Source organism: Pocillopora damicornis, chromosome 9 (genome assembly GCF_964200805.1).
Source record: "Pocillopora damicornis chromosome 9, jaPocDami1.2, whole genome shotgun sequence".
Taxonomy (NCBI): Eukaryota; Metazoa; Cnidaria; class Anthozoa; order Scleractinia; family Pocilloporidae; genus Pocillopora; species Pocillopora damicornis.
Window position 1 is genome coordinate 22,154,998 of NC_142678.1, and position 21,062 is coordinate 22,176,059.

General features: G+C 38.3%; 4 protein-coding genes and 1 pseudogene across 4 annotated transcripts; 4 read left to right on the forward strand and 1 right to left on the reverse strand.

Annotated features, from left to right (window-relative positions):
• Positions 1-1,518: 1,518 nt before the first annotated feature.
• On the reverse strand, positions 1,519-2,716 carry LOC149040718 (RYamide receptor-like). The gene has a single exon (XM_089181760.1). It carries the CDS (start codon positions 2,571-2,573, stop codon positions 1,674-1,676), a length of 900 nt encoding a protein of 299 aa, XP_089037886.1. The 5' UTR covers positions 2,574-2,716; the 3' UTR covers positions 1,519-1,673.
• On the forward strand, positions 2,581-3,775 carry LOC149040719 (substance-P receptor-like). The gene is made up of 2 exons (XM_089181599.1): positions 2,581-2,618; positions 2,998-3,775. Exons 1-2 carry the CDS (start codon positions 2,581-2,583, stop codon positions 3,773-3,775), a joined length of 816 nt encoding a protein of 271 aa, XP_089037725.1.
• Positions 3,776-8,121: 4,346 nt separating this feature from the next.
• On the forward strand, positions 8,122-11,804 carry LOC149040720 (uncharacterized). The gene has a single exon (XM_089181456.1). The coding sequence runs from the start codon at positions 9,210-9,212 to the stop codon at positions 10,191-10,193; it is 984 nt and encodes a 327-aa protein (XP_089037582.1). The 5' UTR covers positions 8,122-9,209; the 3' UTR covers positions 10,194-11,804.
• Positions 11,805-14,550: 2,746 nt separating this feature from the next.
• LOC149040721 (RYamide receptor-like) lies at positions 14,551-15,534 on the forward strand. The gene has a single exon (XM_089181600.1). It carries the CDS (start codon positions 14,551-14,553, stop codon positions 15,532-15,534), a length of 984 nt encoding a protein of 327 aa, XP_089037726.1.
• A 1,321-nt stretch (positions 15,535-16,855) lies between these two features.
• LOC149040722 (neuropeptide Y receptor type 6-like) lies at positions 16,856-17,805 on the forward strand (annotated as a pseudogene).
• The last annotated feature ends 3,257 nt before the right edge of the window (positions 17,806-21,062 follow it).

A 21,062-nucleotide genomic window follows, 5' to 3' on the forward strand; every position in this document is an offset into this window, starting at 1 on the left:
TTCAATTAAGTTTCATTTTGTATTTCTTAATTGAAATGAGAGAAAGGGCTGCCAATGTTCCATGACTCACTTATTTAGTACAAGATTGTCGAGCAATCATAATTAGTTAATGATATGAAAGAGATCACGGATTCTTTTACACTTTAACCCCCCCCCCCCCCGCCTATAATTCTGATAAAGATTTCATACATGACAGTGATATAAACATATTCAAATTAAATAAAGACAGACGAAAAGATATGAACATAATGATTGTATATATATGAAAATCATATATGTGCACTGCGGTAAAGAAACGAATTTAAGAGATCCTCGTAGCTATGAACGCTACTGAAGTAGTAGTTGAAATAAGACCGGAAGAAAAATTTTCAGGCGCGTACGGGATTTGAACCCATGACCTCTGTGATGTGATGGTTTATTTAGATCCACTGTAATAACTAGTTCCCAGTTGGCTTGTTAGCGCAGTTAGTAGAGCGCTGCACCGGTATCGCAGAGGTCATGGATTCAAATCCTGTACGGGCCTGAATTTTTTTCAGGTCTTATTTCAACTACTAGTTCAGTAGCGTTTATAGCTGCGAGGATTTCTTGTATTCGTAGATATGAACATGTTCAAATAAAGACAGACGAAACTTAATCGCTTCTTATTACAGGCTTCAGATGACACCCAAAGTTTTCATAGAGCATAATGAGAGACGAATTTTAAAAATTTCTTTTTCCTTTACACTTTGGCCGTCAGAATCGAGAAAATGTCAGATCTGTGAAATAAAGTCATCTGTGTCAGAAATTCGCTCTCGTGTAATTGAATGAAAATTTCCCAAATGATTCTGGTGGAAAAAGAAATTTAAAAAGATAAAATAGAATGAATGCCGATATTGACTTGAATTAATAGCTTTGGTCTTTTAATCTTTTCTTTTTTTTTTTGAAAATTGAAAGTTCGATGCGATGTTCAAATAAAGAGAGACAAAACTTAATGGCTTTTTTTATTACAGGCTTTAGCTGGTACCCGGGTTTCATTTTCAAAGAATAATGAGGGGTGACTTAAAATTTCTCTTCCCTTCAAACTTTCGTATGTAAGGATCCAACAAAGGCAGAAACGCCTGAAACGTCAGATTTTGTGAAATTATATCATGATTTAGAAATTCGCTCCCTTGTTATCGTATGACAATTTTCCTACGCCTCTAGTGGGACAAAAAGATAAAGATGAAAAAAGAGTGCCGATGTTGACTTGAATTACTTTTCCGTCGTTTAAAGTAAACGTTTTAAAATTCAAATTTTTTAATCATGTTCAAATAAAGAGCTGAGAGACAAAAGTTAACCGCTTCTTATTACAGGCTTCAGGTGGCACCCAGGTTTTCATAGAGCATAATAGAGGACGACTTAAATTTGAAATTTCTTTCAGTTCCTTCACACTTTGGCTACGTCAGAATCAATTTCTCTGAAATTAACATTCTTGTAATTGCATAAAGCTTTTCCCAATGCCCTTGAAAAACAAAGATATAAAAAAGGCGATCAAAATAATGCCCATTAATAATCCTTTTTAATTTCGATAACATGTAAAATAAAGAGATTTGAAACTTGACCGCTTCTTGCTACATGCTTTAATGGGTGGTTCCCCTGTTTTCATCTTCAAAGGCCGACTAAAAATTTCGCTCCCCTTCGATTTTCAAAGTTGGTCAGTCAATGCAGTTTATCTGCACTACATGTGCATCTGAGACTAAACAATCGGTCTTTGATTCACTTGCCCGCCGTCGCTGGAATACAACACTTTCAGAAGTATTGACATCATTATTAAAGACAAGAGAGCCTTGCGTCAGATTCTTGAAACCTTGCCGGTAATTAACGCTAAAAATGAAACAAATGCAAGGGTTTATAGCACAGTTTGAGTGAGCCAAAATAAAGGCAATGGCGGTAAAGTATTCGAAGCCACAGGATGCATTTTCGGGTCTGAAATGCGTCGGTAGTAACCAGTTAATTGTGTAGGGAAACCAGCACAGCGCAAACCCAAACACGATAGTTACGGACATCTTTAATACGTTTCGCTCCCTTCTCGCTCGTTGGCGCTCAATGTTGATTGATGGCTCGCCTGGTTTCTTCTGGAACTTGAGCCTTAGGCAAATAATTATATAAAGTATTGCAATCAATACGAATGGAACATAAAACGACACAGTGAAAACCGTTACGTTATAAAGTTTTAACGATGAGCTATCGCCAAAAGCTTCAATCCACTTTCGCTCACACACCAAGCCATCCGGATACTCAACAAGTTTCATTGTCAAGAGATATGGAAACGAAACGGCCACTGCAACGATCCAAGTTACGAGGATGAGGAACGGACACAGCCTTGAACTGATGAGAGGAGAACGGAGGGGAAATACTACAGCTACAAAACGGTCCATTGCAATTAGAACCAGGCTCTCGGTAGACACAGAAACAGAAACGTGAGGCAAGAACATTACCAGCTTACACAGTACCACGCCAACAGGACCACTGATCAGCCACGGGTCCTCAGTGTATAACGATGTTAAATACGGCGTTATAAGAAAAATCGGCAAAAGAATATCGGATATGGCCATATTGACAATGAAAAAGTTGATGGATTTCCTCAAAGTTTTCGTCTTGTAAAAAATAATTGCAATCAATAAATTTGCAATCACTGAAACTACAGAGATCAGGCTGTAAGTAACAGTGTATCCGATTCTTCTTGCTGTAGGATCGAAGCACGATGCTGTCTTCGTTCCATTTGTGGTTTTGTTGAAGTTTATGCGGTCGTTTATGGCAATGGAAAACAGTAAAATCAAATATTTCAGTTTACTAGGTTTTTCTCAAAAGAATCTCTTGGTTTCTCTATAATCTTTTAAAATAGAGTGTACTACATCTTAGAACATTTTTCTTCATTTATTATAAGCCGCCATCACATGGAGTCAGCTGTCAAACGTAATTCAACAAATAACGCTATTTTAGCTTTTGCTTTCCAGTCATTTACTAAACATTTATCAGCTTTTTAATTGATCATTTGGTTTTGTTATACACTAACTCCTGGGTGATAGGCGGTCCGCTTGGTCAATTGTTATGTAAGTTCACTATTTATGCACCTAATGTGTCCTTTACTGTGTCTGTTCAAAGTCTGGTTTTAATAACGGTCGATCGATTTGGAGCTGTGTTTTTTCCCCTCCGTTCCCCGCTTATTAATTTAAAGCGATGCCGGTTCTTCATTCTCGCCACTTGGATCATCGCTATGGCTATCTGGTGCCGAAGCCTGTTCGTCCAGAAAGTTGTCGAGTTTCCAGAGGGGCTAGCGTGTGTGCTCGATTGGAATGACGCCTTCGGAGAATACTCGTCCTTCAAAAACTTCTCTTTGGTGATGTCAGTTGTAATTATTTTTGTCCCTTTTGTATTTATCACCATAGTTTACTCCGCCATAACGTTAAAAATCAAATCCCAGAAAATTCCAGGGCAGCAATCAACTAACACAAGAGAAAAACGTTTGAAGAGAGAGCGAAATGTTCTTAAACTGTCCGTTGCCGTCGTGTTGGGGTTTGCACTGTGCTGGCTGCCCCTAAGTATTGTGTGGCTCATGCTATTCAAGTCAGACCCAACAATTACAGCATCTTGTGGTTTCTATTACTTCATCTCTGTTTCCTTTTTTCTAGCTTGGTCGAACTGTGCGATCAACCCTTGGATCTTCCTATGTTTTGGTGGAAATTATCGTCAAGGTCTCAAGAATCTTCTCTGTTGCTCTTCTTTTGGTCCTGACGTTGATCAAAATGCACCGTAGTGCGACCCCCGGGACCCTAAGACTTTATTTCACTTAAGGATTAATTTTTCACTGAGCGTTTTTATTTCAGATTACGAAAAAGTCAGCAAGGTAATTAAAGATCTTAAAGTAAAACGTCTTATTGAGAAAGCATAATTAATTTTTTGAATTATTGATTGATCAAAAGGAATGGTGTAAATTGTCAGCTTGATGTCTTTTTAAGACATGATAGGTCAACATAAGGACTATTTCTGGTTAAAAACAGATTGTTTTATCGCTGAAAATGGCAATTAGAAATTATTAGAAAGACGTTATAACTCCCTCCATACAATGCTGAAATTTTCGAACAAATTTTAAGCATTCTTATCTTCCTTTGTCAGCTCACTTACTTTAGAAATGTACATAGATAAACTTATCGATGGAGAAGCTTTGATCAGCGGTCAAACCGTTGTTCGAACATTTGCGCAATGACTGTTTTTGTGAGCTATGTTAATCTGATCTCCTAATTTATTTATTTAAACGTATCACATTGAAGACAAATATGATGTAACGCATTGGACAAAAAGAGGTGAAATATAATGTTTATCAGTAGCTGAGTCGAGTCTGTGTCACAACCATAATTGTCATGATCATTACATGATGTAATATTCCCTTTTAAGATGACGATGGTTAATAAAATAAAGACAGAAACTTTTCATCACTTTTCTTCTCGTGTATGGAACAGGAAATCTATTTAAAAGCTTACTTGCAATTTTTTGATTCAATATTAGCTGCCTCAAAGCCGTCGAGAACTCCAGTTGCCTTAAACTTCGTTTTCATTTCAGAAAGTCGGTTATCAGGTGAATATCAAGGTGAACAAACTTTTCAAAATCGGATCTACTCTCTTAACTTTGGTATTGGTTGCAAATGATTCGCAAAGTAATAGGATACATGATCCCTTCGATGTCAGTTAGTGAGTTGATGTTCTTTGGTAAAAGGCTCAAAGAAACAGCAATAATTTAAGAGGAAAAATAAAAGGAAAAATGGCCGTGTACGCGTGTGTAAAATGGTGTGTACGCTGACATAACAGCGGGTACGAGTGCCAGCGACAATTCGCGCCCTGTGACATGGTGAATTTTTGTGAAAATCTTTCCTCCTGTGCCAGAGTTTTTTCCAAGTGACAATTTGCTCGAAATTGAACTCAGACTGGGTTTGTAAATGGACGCAAAATCTTTGAACTACAACCAGTGTGTGACAATGGTGATCTTTGTCACTTGTTCAAAGTTCTGTTTTGTGATTGGTTACCTGCCACAATTGACATCACTAAAAAACAAAAACGGGTTTAATTCATGTTGTAGACCGTCATCAAAACAGCAGGTGAAGGCTGTGAACCCAGACAGAGAGTCAGCGAAGGAGAGAGTCGTGTTAAATATACCAACAACATGTTCACTTTGGCAATAAGGCTTTAAAATCAACAAGTACAGCTAAAGAGTTACATTTCAATGACAGAGAAAAGGTTTCTCAATTCTCTGGATGTAAAGTAATATCAACTCAAACGCTTTTTAGCCAAAAGCTTTCTCACCCCTTTCAAATGTTACTTTTAGCTCTGCAGTTAGAGGCCACGACTTCAGAAGATTTGAGATCTTGGTCGGGGTAGTGGCTAGTATAGATTGGTGAAGGCAAGACCGATCTACACCATGAAAGTAATTAAGTGGTTCATTTCCGTCAGCCAGCTGCTTTCCTCGCTCATTTAAGTCTATCTGCACAAGTTGCAACAAAGCCCGTAATCTGACAAGAAACAATGATTGTTGCTACTAACTACTCATTAATTTTTATTGCAATTTTTATTTCAATTTTCTGTGTTCCGGGCCCACAGTAATTGGCGTCAGCTGTTGCGGAGTCCCTGCCTGTTTTGTTTGTGTGTATTTTATATTGAGCTAATAAATAAAGTTTGTCCATTGGAGTTGAAAGAAGTCGACCGAATACTTTACTTTTTGAAATAAGTTTAAACCTTTACAAATTGGATTCCTAATTTGTATCTGATTCCAAATCCGATGGCTAAGTTCCAATGCTCGATGTCTCTTCACTTTTCCAATATTTGGTGAAACAAATAGCAAAAAAAAAAAGGCAGACAGCTCATTTCGTCTGTGCACATTCTAATTACAATTACACTTTTTGAGCCCAAGAATGGACACATACACCTTTTCATAATACGACTTTAAGCTTTTCCCTACACCGAAAGGCCGGAACATGTCATTAAAAAAACTGTCAATTATATTTTGCTTATTTATGAATACATCACGAATTTTGTGTGATTTTCAGTATCAGAAAGGCCACAAAAAGTACACAGCCTCTTGTCGACGTACAAGACACACTGACTGTCAGACAGATTCAACAACAGTAATGGCTTTCTGTCAAAAACTTTCTTGATAATAGAAAAAAAAAATACTGTCAGGACAGAAAATTTTACATGGGTGGCAGATGGAAAATATAGGTCCAGAAATCAGCAATTTTATTCATACAATACCAAACTATTACCGTCACTTTGTTCAGATTATCGCGAGGAAATCAATGACAGGAAGAGGTGGGAGACTGTGTCAGTGTTTGTTTCAAAGATACAACAAATTTTCTTTGCTATAATTTCCAGCGAAAGCATTATTAAATACACAGATTTTTGTCGCTCACAACTTTAAGCTCCTCTGTTTGCCTTTTTACAGAGACCTCCGACTACAACAAGAATTCGGTACCGAAAGAAAAAGCAGAGTGAACGAGACTTTGAAAGTCATCACAAATATTAACGAGATTCAGTTTCGAGATCGGATAAAAGGTTTTGAGACTCTCGATTTTTGAAGGTATCCGATTCACACCGCCTGTTATTTTGTCGGGAATAACTCCTGGATCTGCGTCTCAAGAAAAATATCATCAGTTTCCCCCGAAATGTGCGGTCGTTCACTGTTGTACCTAGTGGATTTACCTTTTGAACGAATCTTCGCCAAAAATCACAAGAGATTCAGTCACGCTACAAAGATAAGGTAGGGGAAACACTTTTTCTACTACTTTATATACGGTTTTTTGGGCAATGAATAACGCATGATACTTTTCAGAGACTGAGTGAAATGTTCTCGGTTGACTCATTTTAGAAACCGTGCTAAGCAACTGCTTTAAGTGTCTTTGGACACAAGGATTCGTTTCTTTCTTTTGTATATCAATTTATAATTCTCTAAAACTGATTTCACCACGGATCGTCTTACTACTAAGTATTTTTATGAAGGTGGTAACAATAACTCTCACGTTTATACTTACCTTTTTTACAAGTTATTTATTAGTAATCAGCTTTGTTTTCTTTATTGAGAATATAGATAGCCCCCTGAAAACTGCTCTATAGAAGAACTGGTATCTCAGTTCCAAGAATGTCGGTAACTGAGACTGTAGTGATAAATGGAACACAGACCGTGATGTCCTGCTTTGATTACGAAGTACTAAGGATCGCTTACATTGCTGCGTTTTTCCCGGTATCTCTAGTTTCATTGGTTGGAAACATCTTTATTGGAGTAATTGTATAGCTTCATTATTCATCAGCGACTCCTGGTTGGTCAGCGGTCCTCTCGGGCAAGCATTGTGTAAGCTGGTCTCCTTCTTAATAGAAGTCTCCACTGTTGTTTCATCTCAGAGTCTGGTTCTTATCGCAGTCGATCGATTTGGAACTGTAGTTTTTCCCCTCCATTCCCCACTGATCAGTTCAAACCAGTGCCAGTTCTTCATTCTCGCCACTTGGGTCATTGCCACGGTTGTCAGGTGCCCGATTCTGTTCTTCTTTAAAGTTTTGGAGTATCCAGACGGTCTGGTATGTACGCCATTGTGGTCTCCCTACTTCAAACACTATACTGTGGCGATGATCGCCGTTGTCTTTTATGTCCCATTAGTTTTGATCACCATACTTTACCTAACCATCGCTATAACAATCAAATCTCAGAAAACTGCAGGCGAACAATCAGTCAGCAGAAGAGGACACCGTATAAAGAGAGAGAAAATCGTCCCGAAGATCTCTATTGCTATCGTGTCAGCATTTACAATGGGCTGGCTGCCACTCAGTATCTGGTGGTTGGTGTACTTCTATTCATCAGACAAAACAGTGATATGGTCTTATGGATTTCAATATTTGACGGAGATTGTCCGATTTTTGATGTACTCATACTGTGCTGTAAACCCTTACTCTGTTTTATTTTTATTGGACATTACCGCCACGTTCTTAGAAATCTCCTCAGTTGCTTCTTTATGGTGCCCAGGGCTAATCAAGTTGCACCGCCCTAGCATACGTTCGCACTGTCAAATGCTATTCAGTCGCAATTGAGGATAAATTTCGTACTGACCGTTTTAAGGAAGGAAGGTGTGAGGCGCATCAATGGCGGCCACGCGGAGCTTTAGCTCCGTCGCCTTACTGACTTTCTATGCTTTTACATTCCTATTTCTAACGCGAGGACCTATTCAAAATGGGTATAAATGTTTGCTACGTAGGCCATTGGGGTTATTTTTGACGGGGACTGTATTTTCTGGTGATGCTGGTTTGATATTTGTCGTGAAGCTCGGCGGCAAATTTCGACTCGATTTGAGATCCGAGAGTTATTTCAAATCCAGTCTTCCAGTTACAAAGTGGACTAAACATGGATCTACTTCGCTTCACATTCCTGGCCACGACCCTCCGTTAGACATAACGGTGTTTTCGGACGTTTCGCGGAACCCAGGTCCGCAGGTTCTACATTTTGAACACACCACAAGAACTTATGTGGATTTGCATATTGTTTCTTCAAGACCTACGATTTCCTATTCAAGGAATGATCTATTCAAGATTCGACGCGTTTCTCACTGTTCGCCTTTGGAACGGATTTTTGCCGATTTGAGACGAGCTGCCCTGCTCCATTTAAGAGGATGTAGGGCTGGACGAAGGGATTTTATTCATGGAATCAAAGTGACTGCATCAAATCGATCTGAAGTTGATGGGCCTCGTCACGCTCCGGAGCACGCGGAGGGAGTGAACAAAAACAACCTTATTTCCATCCCCCGTGCTCCCCAACTGTTGAATCACCAGCAACGCCAACAACCTCTGAAATTTGTCCTTTTGAATGCTCGCTCAATCCGTATGAAGACTCTGTTATTGAGGGATTACATTGTAGAACATGATATCGATTTATTCGCCATCACTGAGACGTGGCTCACTGATGATTCTTTGGATGAATTCTACTGTCGTGACATTTGTCCTGAAGGGTATAACATTAAGCAGTTACCAAGGAATTATGCTCACGGTGGTGGAGTTGCTCTAGTTCACAGGAGATGTTTTAAGGTCAGGAGGGATGTACAAACGATCCACAGGAGTTTTGAACTCATTAATATTCATATTACATCAGTTTACAATCATAATCTTAGGCTTGTCGTTATTTACTGAGCTCCGCCTAGTCTTGGGAATGGATTCACGGTCAGAATGTTTTTGGAGGAGTTTAGTTCTTTTCTGGAGGGACTTGTTTCGACTACTAATGCCCTGTTAGTCGCTGGCGACTTTAATTTTCATATTGACGTGCCTAATGATTGCGATGCTCGACTATTCTTACAAGTCCTGGAATCGTTCGATTTGATCCAGCACGTCTCTGAAGCGACTCATAAGAATGGTCACATACTCGATTTGATTATAACGAGAGCTCATGAGAAATTAGTTGGCCGCTGTACTGTGGACAATCCTTTTGTCTCGGATCATCTTGCTGTACACAGTTTGTTGGACCTTGCTAAATTACCACTCGAGCGTAAACGAATCTCATATCGCAAGATTCGTGATATTGATTTTAGCGAGTTTTGTGGTCAGTTGGAGAACACCAGGCTAGTAAGGGATGCTGCTTCTTTTAGTCTCGGCGAACTTGTTTATGAGTATAACACTACATTAAAGTCGTTGTTAGACAGACACGCGCCTCTGAAGACTAAGACCATTACTCTTCGCCCAACCACCCTATGGTACACTGAGGAAATACGATCTGAAAAGAGAAAACGCAGAGCTCTCGAGCGGCGCTGGCGTTCTTCAAAACGAGAATCGGATTATTCTAGATTTAAGGAACAATGCCTTAGAGTGAACGCTTTGATCAAGAAAACGAAAGTTGACTATTACTCAGGCATTATACGGGAGAGTAGTAATAATCCCCGAAGTCTTTTCAATACGGTAAATAAGCGCCTACATAAGCGCGTGCCAGCGGAGTATCCTTCAGGGTGTGCGTCTGATGGTGATCTTGCTAACAAGTTCATTGACTTCTTTAGTGAGAAGATTACAGTTCTGCGAAACTCACTTGACTCCACATCTGATATTGTTGTGGAGTCCGATGGCATTGTCCATCAGTGTGCCTTGTCATGTTTTAAGTCTGTAACATCGTCTGATGTCTCGGAATTACTTAGTAAAGATGACCATCAAATCCTGTCCTCTTGATCCCTTCCCTGCTTCTGTTTTGAAGCAGTGCACATCAGGTCTTTTGCCTGTTATCACTCAAATTGTAAATCAGTCTTTATGTCTAGCTGTTTTTCCAGACTGTTTTAGGCTTGCATTGTTGAATCCTCTTTTCAAAAAGCCCACAATTGATGTTGAAGTTTTTTCGAATTTTCGTCCTATCTCAAATTTGACCTTCATGTCTAAACTCACTGGGAAAGTGGTGGCATCTCAGTTGATTAATCACATTTCTAGTAATGGACTTGATGAAATACTACAATCTGCATATAAACAATTTCATAGTACCGAAACAGCTTTAGTTAAAATTTTTAATGATATTATCCTAGACGTTGATAGGAATAGGACTGTTATCTTACTTTTATTAGATCTATCGGCCGCTTTCGATACGGTCGATCACACTATACTGATTGAGAGATTAGCAAACCGCTTCGGTCTTTGCGATCTAGCTCTGGCCTGGTTTAAATCATACCTGAGCGACACAACTCATTTTGTGAGCATTCGTGGTGCGCGGTCTGTCACGTGTTCGCTGTCGTGCGGAGTACCACAGGGCTCCGTGCTTGGACCGATTTTATACCTGCTCTATACCTCCCCATTGGGGGATATTGTCAGACAATACAACATGGGCTATTATTTCTATGCTGATGATACTCAGTTGTATCTGTCTTTCAATTCTCTCAGTGGGGATGATCAAGCTTATTCTGTCTCTCAGGTTGAATCTTGTGTTAGAGATATCGACCGTTGGATGTCTTGTAACAAACTTAAGTTGAATAGGGACAAGACGGAACTGCTCGTTATCAGTTCAAAATATCGGCCACGCCCATCTTTAGATAGTATCATGATTGGTGATCATCGTGTTGAGCGGTCTGACAAAGCTAGGAACATAGGAGTTGTTTTTGATGAGACCTTGTCACTGGATAAGCATGTGAGTTCCGTTTGTAAATCTGCTTTATTTCATCTTCGGAATATCGCTAAGATTAGAATGTATCTGACTTCTGAGAGCACAAAGACCCTTGTCCATGCTTACGTTACTTGTCGACTGGACAATTGTAACTCGTTGCTCCTCGGGTCACCGGACTATATTATTCAGAAGCTCCAGCGCGTTCAAAACTGCGCCGCACGCCTTGTAGCTGGGCAACCTAGGGCTGCACACATTCGCCCCGTCCTTAAGGAGCTACACTGGTTACATGTGGAGCAGCGAATTACCTTTAAAGTATTACTGTTAACTTTTAAATCTCTCAATAATCTGGTGCCTCCGTATTTAAGTCAACTTATAGTCCCATATAACCCTACAAGAAATCTTAGGTCTGCTGGCAAACATTTATTAGAAGTACCGAATGTGCGCCTGAAGAGCTATGGGGACAGGGCCTTTTCGGTCGCTGCCCCAAAGCAATGGAATGATATTCCCTTAGACATTTAATTAAGTGGATCAGTTGATGTTTTTAAATCTAGATTGAAAACTTATCTTTTCAGACTCGCTTTCATTTGACTTTTTGTTTTAGTGTTATTGTTAGTTAGTTATTTTCTTTTTTGATTGTAAAGCGATATAGAGCTTTTGTATATACCGCAATACAAATAAAGTTATTATTATTATTATTATTATTATTATTAATTAGAACTTAGGGAAGGTCAGCTTGGTCAGGTCTTGATGTCTGCGGAGGAGAAGTTACTTTTCTTTGCACGGAGTTTGATTTTCAGACAGCCAGTTGAAAAGTATATCAACATCATGGCACCTTTAGAAACTAACAGTACTATATTCGTACCTGTATTCAGCGGTCACTCAAGGGGAAAGGCGGGATGGCCGCTATGTACAGGTTGACCGCTAAATACAGGTTTCACAGAATAGGGGTATTATAAAACACTATAAACAACGCCACTTCATGCCAGAACTGACCAACTAACGTACAGAATCTCGCTCAAAAATAGCACTTTGATTTCGGGAGAGAAACACGGATCAAAATTTACTTGAAAGATCATTCTTAGTTTTATTTTAGTGGTTACTTTTTAAGTGACGTTGAATACAGGTGGAAGACAGTACAAACAGGCCGTTGGGTGACCATGGCAGCTCAATAGAGGTGACCGTTTAATAGAGGTGAAAATTACAGTGATTAAGGGAAGACAAATTGTGGACTTTGACATGACCCCTTAATACAGGGTAATCGCTTAATATGGTGCCGCCTAATACAGGTTCGGTTGTACTTCTTCGGAGCGTCAGTAAACGGAGTGCTTTCAACAGGGAAGTTTGCTGACGTAAATAAATAAGCAAACTCCCCGAAAAGATGTACATGACTAAATGCAAGAAGTGCATTTTTGTCTGAATGGATTTCAATATAAAGTAACTAATTCAAGCAAAATTACGCTGTTTATTCTGTTCAGTTCTTTTACTAAAAGTTTGAGTTCAGAACCAAAGATTGGTTAAAAAAGGGGAAATTATCGTTTGCCTGAAACAAGTTCAGGGATACGGTTTATCAAAACCGATATTTATTCGTTTTCACTCTCTCGTCCTTTTGTTCTTCCCTGTTTCACCGCGGGGACTGAAATTTTTCGCTCGACGATGTTTACATTTTGAATAGCTAGCCTCGCCGAAGCACAGAAGGTTGATGAGTGTATGCAGTCGATTATATTAAAGCAACGGAGATATCATATTTGCTGTAATCCTCCAAAATATCTTGAGTAAAATTAGAAGAGAAGGCTAATCTTGTTCACGGCTTGTGCGAATTTTTGTCGTTTAAAAGTGCAAAAAGCTGAAAGCAGACGGAGAAACGTTTCATGGTCGCCTTTTGCAATACTATTTGCCGTTAACGTTACGCTTAAACTTCTCTATTTTAGAACAACTTCCTTTCTCATACATGATGATTCTGAGACAAGCTGTCAACTGTCATTCAACATCACTAAATTATTCTATTCAGGTACTCGCCATTCCATCACGTCCTTTATTCCTGTTTGCCTTTATATTCAGATCACGCTTTTGGTTGAACTACCTTCCTTAGAAATGACTTGTTTTTCCCCTTTTATATGTAAATAAATTTCTCTAAAATTGTTGTTTTCACTTCTTGTCTTCCAATTCTGTCTGTAATTATACTCGTGATTAACAAATTGGACTCCACTTAGCAGTCGTTCGATTTAGTTTATCACTCGTATGATTACAGACCGAATTGGACTCCACTCGGTTCTATTACCATTACTAATCTGTTTCGCTTTCCATGGAAATTTTAGTCAAGGCCTTAAGACTCTCTTTAGCTGATTTCTTTGTGGTTGACTGAGATGTTTTTTGTAGTTTGAGCCCTGATGGCTTATTTCATTTTTTTAAATTTTCCATTCGCTATTATATAAATACAAAATTTTTTATAGAGCGGCTTTACGCGATAAAAATGGACGTAATACGTCGATTAATACGTCAACGTTAAAAGAATTTCGAAATTCTTCAAATAGGAAGTGACTTATTAATTAAGCAGACAGCTGGAAATCCCAGAGAAGGAATGTTCACATGAAAAGTAGTCTCGCAATATTCAAAGGTATTTGAAGATAAAGACAGATTAATTAAATTATTATGACAGAGATAGTTTACCATAAGGTTGTTTTGTAGCTATTGTTTTTGTAGTTAAATAGGGCGAATGATAGGTTTATGTAAATCATCTTGAAAGTCATTTCAAAACAGTGACATCATTAGTCAAGAAGAACACGGAACTTCAATTTCTAAGATTGATCTTTTCCAGCACTAATCGTAGTTTTATTTCAATTAGCGCTAAACTTAAATCATCCGCACAGATATCTTGTCTACTGGTATTCATTTACCAATCATACCAAAAGGTTAGAAAGAATTATAGAATTCAAAAACATTTTTTGAGTACAGACTGTAAGTCGATATTAACTGAAAGTAAAATGATATCTGACGATTCTTAGTTAATCAATTTTTAATGTATACGTAGACAGTCGTCTCTGCTTTATTTAAATAGGGTATAGGCAGCCTCTCAATTAAGAGCTCTTGGCATACGACTAAGGATTCAGAGTCAGACAGAGAACTGTTGGCCGAAGAAGAAACCGATAATCGGATGCCGCATGAGGACTTTTTTTAAGACTTTTTATTTTGTCGCACGCTCGTGACAGGACAAAAACATCTTTCTTCCAGAAATTTATATGTCGAGAACAACTTTTGGATCCGTACCTGAAAAAGATTGTTTCCCCCAAACGACCAATTGTTGATTGGTTTTACAGTGTGGATACAGCTATTTTGAAAGAGTAGCTCGGTAAAAACTGTGAGTCAGCTTTGTTTTCTTTACTGAGGATATAGGTAGCTTCCTGAAGACTGCTCTGAAGAAGAACTAGTATTTCAGCTGCAAGAATGTCGGTGAATGAGACCGCAGTGGTAAACGAAACACAGAGCGTGTCGTCCTGCTTTAATTACGAAGTACTAAGGATCGCTTACATCGCTGCCTTTTTTCCGATATCTTTAGTTTCATTGTTTGGAAACATCTTTATTGGAATAATTGTCTACAAGACGAAATCCCTAAAAAAGCCAGTCAACTATTTTATTGCAAACATGGCCATGTCAGATCTGGTGTTTCCCATTTCCATGTTTCCTCGTGATATAGCTTCATTATTCATTAGCGGCTCCTGGTTGATCAGCGGTCCTCTCGGCCAAGCATTGTGTAAGCTGGTCTCCTTCTCAATAGAAGTCTCCGTTCTTGTTTCATCTCAGAGTCTGGTTCTTATCGCAGTCGATCGATTTGGAACTGTAGTTTTTCCCCTCCGTTCCCCACTGATCAGTTTAAACAAGTACCGCTTCTTCATTCTCGCCACTTGGATCATTGCCATGGTTGTCAGGTGCCCGATTCTGTTCTTCTTTAAAGTTTTGGAGTATCCAGACGGTCTGGTATGTACGCCATTGTGGTCTCCCTACTTCAAACACTTTACTGTGGCGATGATCGCCGTCGTCTTTTATGTCCCATTAGTTTTGATCACAATACTTTACCTTACCATCGTTATAACAATCAAATCTCAGAAAACTGCGGGCGAACAATCAGTCAGCAGGAGAGAACAACGTTTAAAGAGAGCGGAAATCGTTGGGAAGACCTCCATTGCTATCGTGTCAGCATTTACAATGGGCTGGCTGCCACTCAGTATCTGGTGGTTGGTGTACTTCTATTCATCAGACAAAACAGTGATATGGTCTTGTGGATTTCATTATTTCACGCAGATTGTTCGATTTTTGATGTACTCATACTGTGCTGTAAACCCCTGCATCTGTTTTATATTCATTGGACATTACCGCCAGGGTCTTAAAAATCTCCTCAGTTGTTTCTCTACGGCGCTCAGGGCGCCATAATCAAGTTGCACCGCCGTAGTTTAAGCCCCGCACTATAACAGTACAATAGTCGAACTTGTATTCAGCGGTCTCAATATAAGTTGACCGCTTAATTCAAGTTCAGTTGTACTTCTTCAGAGAGTCAGTAAGCGGAGTACTTTCAAAAGGGAAGTTTGGTGTTATAAATAAATTAACAAGTTAGTGAAATTAACTCCACGAAAAGATGTACAAGACTTAAGGCAAGAAGCGTATTTCTCTCTTAATGGATTTCAATATAAACTAACTAATTAAAGCAAAATTTCGTTGCTTTGTCTATTCAGTTCTTATATTAAAAGTTTGGGTTCAGAGCCAAAGATTGGTTAAAAAAAAACCGAGGGAAATTAACGTTTGCCTAAAAGAACTTCAGCGATAAGGTTCATCGAAACCGATATTTATTCTTTTTTACCCTTTCGTCCTTTTGTTCTTCTTTGATAGTCATATTACTTGTACTTTGGTTTTACCGCGGGGAAGAATTTTGTTGCTCAGCGATGTTTAAATTTTGAATAGATGGCCTCGCCGAAGCACAGAAGGTTAATGGGCGTATGCGGTCGTTTAAGTCGGTTTAAGCAACGGAGATATCATCTTTGCTCGAATACAGAAACAAGATTAAAGGAAAAATTTACATCGTAAGCCATATGAATTCTGTTATGTAAATTTGTTAAATTATTACAAGTTCTCCTGGTAAATTATAAAACCATACCATTTTTCTCGCATATAGGAAATCGGCTTTGTCCTGGCTGTTTCTTTCCCTTTTATTACAACTTCGTGACAGTTTTCTTTAAAACTCCAACCAGTCTACTGAGCAAAAAGACTAATGAGTAAGCTCAGGCTGGATTAAACTTTCAATGGCAACATAATTGAAAATAAATTCTGAATTGAAAAGAGCATTGTATATCTTTTCGCTACCAGCTGTCAACCGTTATTCTATATCAGTAAACATCTGCGGCTGGGCTATTCCTGGAGCCATTGGAACAATATTGATAATGATTTTAAAAACTCATATAAGATGGGCTCCTGCTCGTAAACTTGAGAAATTGTCCCTTTTGCCGACAATATCTGAAAAAGCATATCAATTGCCTAATTTCGGACAACGGCTGATTCCAATTATACTTTTCTTAGTTAGAGGTCTCAAGTGAAGACTGTCAATTTTCTAAAATTTTCCTAGGTATGTTCATTAGTTAAACATGTGAAAGTTTGATTGATCTATACAAGATGGATAGGTTGTGTTTTCATCCAGCAGAGTTTAAGTACACACCGCAGGGCTGTTGGCGGAAGAAAAACCTGATCTCTTGGCATCGAAAAAATGTGGCCAAACGTGACCAAAATGATGAATGGAACACAGTCCATGTCGAGCTGCTTCAACCTCACAGCAAAAAGAATTAGTGAAACGTTAGCCTACTGTCTGCTGTTTATTGTGTCGCTGGCTGCGAATACCTTCATTAGAATAACTGTCTATAGGAAGAAAACTCCGAGAACACCAATCAACATTTTGGTTGTAAACATGGCAATCTCCGACCTGTTGTTTCCGATTTTCCACTTTCCTAAAATTTCTGTAAAGATAAACACAGCTGGCCACTGGCTGGTCAGCGGTCCCCTTGGCCAAGCGATGAGTAAACTGAGTTCCTTTGCTAAAGATGTCTCAACTCTAGTGTCAGTTCGGAGCTTGTTGTTGATCGCAGTGAATCGATTAGGGACTGTAGTATTCCCTCTCCTTTTCCGTGGATCATCACCATGGCTACATTCATCCCGTATCTGCTCGCGTTCAAACTGGTCGAATATCATCATGAGTACGAGTGTGTGCAGCAATGGATGCGTGTTTTAGACGATTCCTCGTCGGTGACAAAATACTTTATGGCACTTTTTATTACATTTTTTTATATTCCCTTCGTTTTGATGTTTATTCTATATCTTGCGATTTTTTTGTAACTGAAGTCCCAGAGAGGACCAGGCGAACACTCAATGAACGCTCAAATTCAGCGCTGAAGCTTTCCATTGCTATTGTGTTAGGTGTTCGCTTTAAGCTGAATTCCATTCAGTATTTTTACATTAGTACGTTTGTTTGCAGATAAAATCAATACTACAATGTCTTGTGGTATCAAACAGTTATTTGAGCAAGTTGCTTCGCTACTGAGTCGAACAAGCAGCGCTGTGAACCCCTGCATCTGTTTTATTTTCAGTGGAAATTATCGCCAAGGTCTTAAGAATCTCCTCGGCTGCTTCCGAGTTGCCAGGGCTAATAAAGATGCAATGTAACATCATAGCAGCCGCTTTGGAATATAATAAGAATTGTTTGTAAACTGAACTGAAACTAAATTAAATACATCGTTATAAGAAGTAAAGAACATCCACACTAAGGGGTTTAGAAACGAATCTGTTGCCGAAAAAACATTTTTTTTCCTAGGGGTGTACCGTTGATATGCATTAAGAAATCCTGTCAACGTTGCATTAAAAACAACTATGAATAAAACATATTAATCAAGTAGTATCTGATAAAATCTTACAGTCATGTGCATTAGAAAGGATTTTAATTCCTGTCAGATATAGAATATCATCTTCATTTGGATTATATTATAAATACTCTACAGAACACAGGGAGAAACTAATCACTTTATCAATCACTTTATAGAAGATACGATCATGTCAGATGTATTAATCCAAATTTTCTAAGTTCCGAACGCTCAATCACCAACTTTGTTTGGTGAGGAAACATATACTGTGCATCATATATTGCTTGCTTTTAGGAAGCTTTCCATTTGGCCTCATACTGGTAAAACATGAGCAAACACTTACATGGAGTTTCAAGAATAGGACGCCATATGCTGGCGACATCCTGACGCAATTATCAAATAGTTGATTCTCTCAATCGTATATTGTGGGTGGAAAAATATCTGAAAGAGGAAAGCTACTGACAACAGAATATAAACATTTAATATTCTCTTGCTACTGATTAAACAATTCTGTTCAAAAAGAGTCTGCTTAATGACGTCTGTCAGATCTCTTTTCTTTATTTCGAATAGCAACATTCATTAAATAAAGTTTTCTTGTCTTCCCACCCCCTCAATTTATTCATGGATCTCGCCTGTCGGAAGCTTACAATCAGCAAAGACAGGCGAGGAGGCAGGCGCATAAAAGATGGCACGCAGAGGTTTCCTCGGACGTAGTTTCGTTTTATATTTCTTAATTGAAATAAGAGAAAGGGCTGCCAATGACTCACTTATTTAGTAAAAAATTGTCGAGAAATCATGACTAGTTAATGAGATGAAAGAGATCACGGATTCTTTTACACTTTACCCCCCTATAATTCTGATTAAGATTTCATATATAATATAAACATATTCAAATTAAATAAAGACAGACGAAAAGATATGAACATGTTTAAATAAAGACAGACGGAACTTAATCACTTCTTACTACAGGCTTCAGATAACACCCAGTTTTCATGAAGCATAATGGGGGACGAATTTTAAAAATGTCTTTTTCCTTTACACTTTGGCCGTCAGAATCGAGAAAATGTCAGATCTGTGAAATAAAGTCATCTGTGTCGGAAATTCGCTCTCGTGTAATTGTATGAAAATTTCCCAAATGCTTCTGATGGAAAAAGGAATATTATCTATTCATCAGACAAAACAGTGATATGGTCTTGTGGATTTTAATATTTCACGGAGATTGTCCGATTTTTGATGTAGTCATACTGTGCTGTAAACCTCTGCATTTGTTTTATTTCCATTGGACATTACCGCCAGGGTCCTAAAAATCCCTTCATTTGCTTCTCCATAGCGCTAAGGGCTACTCAGGTTGCGCCGCCGTAGCTAGGCCTCGCACTATAAAATGCTCATCAGTCGCAATCAAGGATAAATTTCGCACTGACCGTTTTAATCAGAACTTAAGGAAAGTCAACTTTACAGTAAAAAAATATCTTTTTAGTAAAAGTTCTCAGTTGAATAACAAAGGTGAACTTTGTCGATTGTCAGTTTGATGTTTTTAAAAACTATGATGATAAAGACGTTCATTGGTCCCTCTTGAAACTGATCGTTCATTTGCATTCAGCGGCATGTCAAAAAATCAGAAGAAGATAAGAAGCCAGGTATAAAAGCTTAATTTTTTATCACGGAAAATCTTGTTAAACTCTAGAAACTTTATGGGAGTTTTGGTCACGAAAATAAATTAACAAGTTAGTGAAATTAACTCCCCGAAAAGATGTACAAGACATAAAGCAAGAAGCGTATTCCTGTCTGAATGGACTTCAATATAAACTAAATAATTCAAGCAAAATTACGCTGCTTCGTCTGTTCATGCAGTTTTTCTTATTTCAAAAGTTGGGTTCAGAGCCAAAGATTGGTTAAAATAAGGGAAATTATCGTTTGCCTAAAACAACCTTAGGGATGCGGTTCATCGAGGCCGACATTTATTCTTTTTTTTACTCTTTCGTCATTTTGTTCTTCTTTGATAGTCATATCACCTGTACTTTGGTTTTACCGCGGAGACTGAAATTTGCCGCTCGGCGATGTTTACATTTTAACTAGATGGACTCGCCGAGGCACATATGGTTGATGAGCTTATGCAGTCGTTTAAGTCAACTATTTATCTCCATTTGCTATTATGCTTTTTAAATCGAAAGAAAGAAAATGCAAAATTTTTACAGAGCGGCTTTACGATACAAATGGCCGGAATACTTTGATCAAAAAGCTGTCACCGTTAAAAGAATTTCGAAATTCGTTAAATAGAAAGTGACTTATTAATTGAGCTGACAGTTGGAAATTCCCAAAAAGGAATGTTTACACGAAAAGTAGTCTCGCAATATGCAAAGGTATTTGAAGATAAAGACCGCTTAATTAAGTTATTATGACAGAGATAATTTACCGTAAGGTTGTTTTGTAGCTATTGTTTTTGTAGTTAAATAGGGCGAATGATAGGTTTATTATTATCTAAAAAGTCATTTCAAAACAGTCACAACATGAATCAAGAAGAACATGGAACTTCAATTTCTAAGATTGATCTTTTCCAGCACTAGTCATTTCAGTTGGCGCTAAACTTAAATGATCCGCTCAGCTGAAGGGAAGTTTCGTGAACAAAGCGCCATCAGGCACAAGCTTATCGGATTCAAATTGCTAACTAGGGTTGAGCCCTGTGCATAAAAATTATGTGTCAATACCGACATATTTCATCGGGAGGTCTTTCAAAAGACAGTTATTAAGTGGCGTTTTAAATGCAAACATCCATAGGGGGTCTTTTTCCATTGACGTGCTCAGTTCACAAACTTCTTACTACCAAATGACCACTGAGAAAAATAAAAATTACTGAAACCATCAATTCGTACCACGAAAGATCTTAATATGTGAACTGGAATCGGGAAACTCCTATACATGTTGTATTTCAAAACGTAATACGTTTTAACCTTAAACAATCCTGGCGGCAAGAACATGTAGTTTAACAAATGAATTTATATTTTTAGTTGGGGTTTTGCAAAGTCTACAAATGGGTAGATATGTTTATCGTCACTAACGGCGCTG